The following is a 4,897-nucleotide window of genomic DNA, read 5'->3' on the forward strand; positions in this document are numbered from 1 at the left end:
CTTTAGTGAAGGCATGGGCAACTAGTAAATAAAGTAAATGTTTTATGTTGTGCTGCGTTACGTCTGTTTGTATTGTCCCGTGTTCTTACCCGAATGGTCTGCACCTTGTCGCGGTGGGTGAGCTTTAAACTGAGACAGGCCAATTTTGTGTTTTGCATTTGCTGTCACTGTGTTTGCCACTGTATGTACATTAGCTTTGGGTTTTAAAGGACTTGAAATGAAAACCAGATGCATCGTAGATGACACTAGAATATGTAGAATTTAATAAGGAAAGATTGAACAACACCTTTTCAATGATCCTATATCAACAATCCACATAGTTTTACACTCTCATTTCAATCAGTTCGAAAGGTATGGTCTTTGAATGAAACATTCATTTAAAAAAGATCAGATTAAGAAATGATAGAAAAAGAAATAATCCCCCCTCTCCCTTATGACCCTGGTAACCTCAGCATCTTTATAAATTCTTTGCACAAGAACATCATCCTCTGCAAAAACCACAAAATCACACCACTGCATCCCTGTGATAAGCAGCTGGCCTTGCACCTGCCAGTAGTAGCTGTGGCTTGGCTTCAGACGGAGGGCGCCATTCTGCATGCGCAGGTACCCGCAGTCCACGTAGCTCTTCTCGTTAGGACACTTCACCTCCACCAGCCCAAATGGTGGTGCCTCCGTGGGATCAAAAACGACCCCATCTGGAGAAGAACCGAGCCAGGGAGCATCTGGATGGATGACAAATCCTGATGGCCAGTAGCTGATGTTTTTAATGTGGGCATACTCCTGAATAGCTACTGGCTCCAGTGCAAGCCCCCTCTTCATCAGAGCTGTCTGAACCCCACCTTTGCGGATACGTTCGGCAAGGTTCTCAGCAGAGCTGTGACCTCTGACATGGCACACCTCCCGGAACCTTGAGGAGGTGAGCCTCATCTTCCTCAGGCTGTGCCATTCTGCGCTACCACTCTGTTCCCTTGTGGCCCTCTCAATGGATCTTGCCATGTCGAAATTGATGGTAAGCGCCATTGCATTACATTGTTGTTGGTGAGTGCACACAAAGGAACATGTGCTTGGGTCCAGCCTGTGACCATGTAACGGCAGTGGGGGTGGAGAGGGTGCGTCTGGGTGGTGGATGATGACCCTACTCACTGGCACAGGGTGCTGATAAGAAATAGGGCTTCCATCTTGAACGCTCCCAAAAGTGGAATTGACGAGGGGGACACCAGGACTTATGGAGAGCGTGGTGATTAATGGTGCAAGGTCTGCCATGAAGTCCTGGTATGCCTCGTCGACCTTCAGGACATCTGGGTCTGGCAAGTCCCCCCGCACTGCTTTGTAGCGCTTGCTCCTTTTGAAACAGTTACATCATAATTAAAAAAAAACAATAACTCTTATAACAAAACAATCTGACAATGACTGCAGAATATATTTGTACTTAACAATGAATATTACCTCACACCATCAGCAGCTGTGTACTGTCTCGACTTTGGTTTGGTTGAGACAAATACCATATTACTCACTCTGCCAGGTTTCACACCCTATCAAGAAAGCGGGTAAAGTTTCAATCAAATTTCAAAAATCCATATAACATTAACAATTTGTGATTAGCCTTAGTTCTTAAGTACTAACCAGTTTTCGGGGCTTATGCCACTGCTGCTCAGTTTCAGTGCAGCTGAGGACTGGCGGAACTGCTTTCAGTTGCAATGCCGAGTATTTCGTGCTCTGGTACAGCAGTGCAACACTGTGATTGCAGAGAGCAGTTCCAGCCACACAAGAACACTCAGCCGCAGCTATTTGAATCTGTGGCTGAGTGCTGTCCTCAAAAGTGATCTATGGATAAAACATGATTTTAGTATTATAATTATTATTATTTAAATAATACAGTTTAGTATTAATAGAGCATTGAACTGGTTAGTATGGCCTAGATTGAGGATACAAAGTCAGCTCTTACCTCTCACTGACTAATGTACCCATCATGTAAAGGCCTACTTAAACTTGTACTCCAAAGAACAGGAGCAGTACAGAATTGAACAGGTTAGTATACCGTAAATCCTCAATTGTGGCCAGAGGGTTTTATTTATTTAGGCTGCACAGCCTGTTTTCTAATTGAATCTCTGTCTTTACTTGAGGATTTACGATAGCCTAGACTGAGGGTACAAAATCAGCTCTTACCTCACACTGACAAATGTTCCCACCATGAAAAGGCATACTTAAACGTATGCTCCAAAGAACAGGAGCAATAACAACCGGTTTCTGGGGTGTCCATGTATAGTTCAGGTTTAAGTAAAATAAACAGACTCGAGATGAATTATTGTTGTTCTACATCCACATCGCCAACTATAGCCACAAAAACACCCCAGAATCTTGAACTTGAACTGATGTAATCTTGAAACTAAACACATGTATTCCACCCTACTCTGACGTCGTGAGGCTTCTCATGTTTGCGCATGGACCTATAGCAGACGGCCCTGACGGTCACCCTCCCCGCAGCCGGGTCTTTATTTGACACTGTGGGAATTCAACGTCATTCATGTAATGTGAATCAAAACACACTGGACTTCTTTTCAACACAGTACAGTCGATCAAACAACCTGATGCTCGAAAAGTAACTAGTAACTGCGCGATTTGTCTCTAGTTTTCTGAAACAAGCTAGCTACCTAGCGATGGCACAATGTGAACGTATTCTGATGTCAGTTTGGAACTTACCTTCAAAATTGTCAACATAACTCGAGAGGTACATCTTGTACCCCTTTTCCCGTTTACTCCGGGGGGCAACGCATCCTTTTTGGACAAGTCTGTGGACGCCTGATATGGTCAGTTTGGGCAGGTCTTGTAGACATCTGGTGAAAAACATCGCCATCGTGCCGGAAGTACTGAGCATCACAATCGAGGGAGCGGAAGTAGAACGGAAGTAGCTTCTTGCACCGAGCGAATAACGATTAATATGGCTACGTAACAATTTCACCAAATGCTAGGAGAACGTATCGCCCCCTGTTGGTGCTATTCCCCCATTCATTTCGAATGGAGAAGTACGCGTGTTCAGGGTGACGCTTTGGTCAGGCAAAGCGTGACCCTGAACACGCCTTGCGATGTGGACAGACGTATCTATTTTACGCCTTGGCGTGATACCGGGAGAGGGTTAGCTAGGCGCGTCCCGAGCAACCACGAGCGGCCCCGAGACTTCAGAATGTCGTTATTTGCATGACCGCTAGAGGCGCTACATTTTGATACGCTCCAGTGGGTCGTAATTTGGGGCGGTACAAACGACCTATGTGGTCGTATTTTCTAGGAGGACAGGCTGGTATGTGGATAGACCAATTGCCTCTATCAAATAATGCTCCCACTGCAGAATCACGTTATTTTACACCACTACTCACCCCATGTACATTGTTTATGCTGTTTTATAACGTATATATTGAAGATTTCAGGGGTGCAGTATGTGCAATGTATGTAATGTAAAAAAAATAGCACTTCAAGAAAAAACAAATAATCAATTAAACTAAATAAATAACTTCAACTACAAAAGTGTAGCAAGTATTGTTAAAACTTGTATATATTTGTGAATGGGATTATGCATGTGTGGGTTTATACATGCAATAGCTCATAATTATTCAAAATATCCAATAATACAAACATTTTATTTTGAGTTACGTTATTTCAATGCATAAATATTCATTGCTTGGAATTCAATGGGTTTTTATTTTCAAAATCCGATGGCACAGATTTACTTCCATAAGTGATGCACAACACTGCTTAGAGGGCTCAAAATTAACACTCGCCAAACTGGGTAAAGTAGTCTTAAATTATTGAGTCCACCCGCCACTTTGGCTGGACACATCTTGTCCTTCAGCTGCAGAGAGCTGAGAGCAGTCAACAGTCGCCTATAGACACATTTTGAAATAAGCCATGGAAGAACTACTCCAAAAACATTCACAACAACCTATTTAATTTATCCTAAATTGTAGAAATATGTATACTAATTAATTGAATAGGCTGTGTTCAATGTATAAAGTTAGGTTTTAATTAAAAGGAAATGTTTATCATTATTATAATAATTATGTGTGTAGATAAACAATATGCAGATATAGATATTAATATTATTGTTCTATGGGGGGAAACGATTCTGAATCAGCAAAAGTTGCTATTGGCAGGTTAGGCTCTTGTCTAAATAAGTGCAGCCCTATTCATTTTTTCTACAATTATTACTGCACACAAGGATATAATATTGATTGTGAATCTCAAATGAGACCAAGATGACATGCTCAAAGGTAATTAGAGTGAAATGCAAGGGTTAAGGTTATGCAAGTTTTCGATCATACTGTGCTACAAATTTTATTTTTATGCTACTGAATTTTTGTGCTTGCTGGCACCAATGCTACCACTTAAAAGAAAATAAGCGAACAGGCCTGGATATGCATTTATAGTTCTTCCTTAATGTATTTACTGTTTTTATATACTTGCTTTTAACAGGATGAGTTGGATGACACTGCACAGGCCTGGAACACACACCATCAGGCCATCAAAAAACCTGATGATGGGAAAAAATGATGGGACCAAAAAAATGTATGCATCTATCGAACTCTGAACTTCTGATGGCCAATCAGTACAAATATTGACATGTTACCAACAGAAAAGCATTTTGAAATTATGTGCATTTACAACCTGTAGTTTCAAATACTGAGAGAGGGGTTAAAAAACGACAAGACACGCTATTCATGTTTATGTTGAGACTGCAAAAATTTTCATTACTGTAACTTTATTGCCATCGCGTATGTGGAACAGCACCAAACAAGTTTGGTGCTGTTTCCTGATATTTTCAGGCCATATTTTTCACTGGCCACATTAGCTAGATGAAAAACTTAACAATGAATTAATAATTGTACTTGTTCAAGAACAATTGACT

General features: G+C 41.4%; 1 protein-coding gene across 1 annotated transcript; it reads right to left on the reverse strand.

Moving 5' to 3' along the window:
• Nucleotides 1-387: 387 nt before the first annotated feature.
• On the reverse strand, nucleotides 388-2,238 carry LOC132455460 (uncharacterized). Its single transcript, XM_060049322.1, has 3 exons — nucleotides 1,624-2,238; nucleotides 1,447-1,532; nucleotides 388-1,342 (listed from the first exon to the last, which is right to left on the reverse strand). Exons 2-3 carry the CDS (start codon nucleotides 1,503-1,505, stop codon nucleotides 388-390), a joined length of 1,014 nt encoding a protein of 337 aa, XP_059905305.1. The 5' UTR covers nucleotides 1,506-1,532; nucleotides 1,624-2,238.
• Nucleotides 2,239-4,897: the final 2,659 nt, after the last annotated feature.

This window comes from Gadus macrocephalus, chromosome 4 (assembly GCF_031168955.1).
Source record: "Gadus macrocephalus chromosome 4, ASM3116895v1".
In the NCBI taxonomy this organism is placed as follows: Eukaryota; Metazoa; Chordata; class Actinopteri; order Gadiformes; family Gadidae; genus Gadus; species Gadus macrocephalus.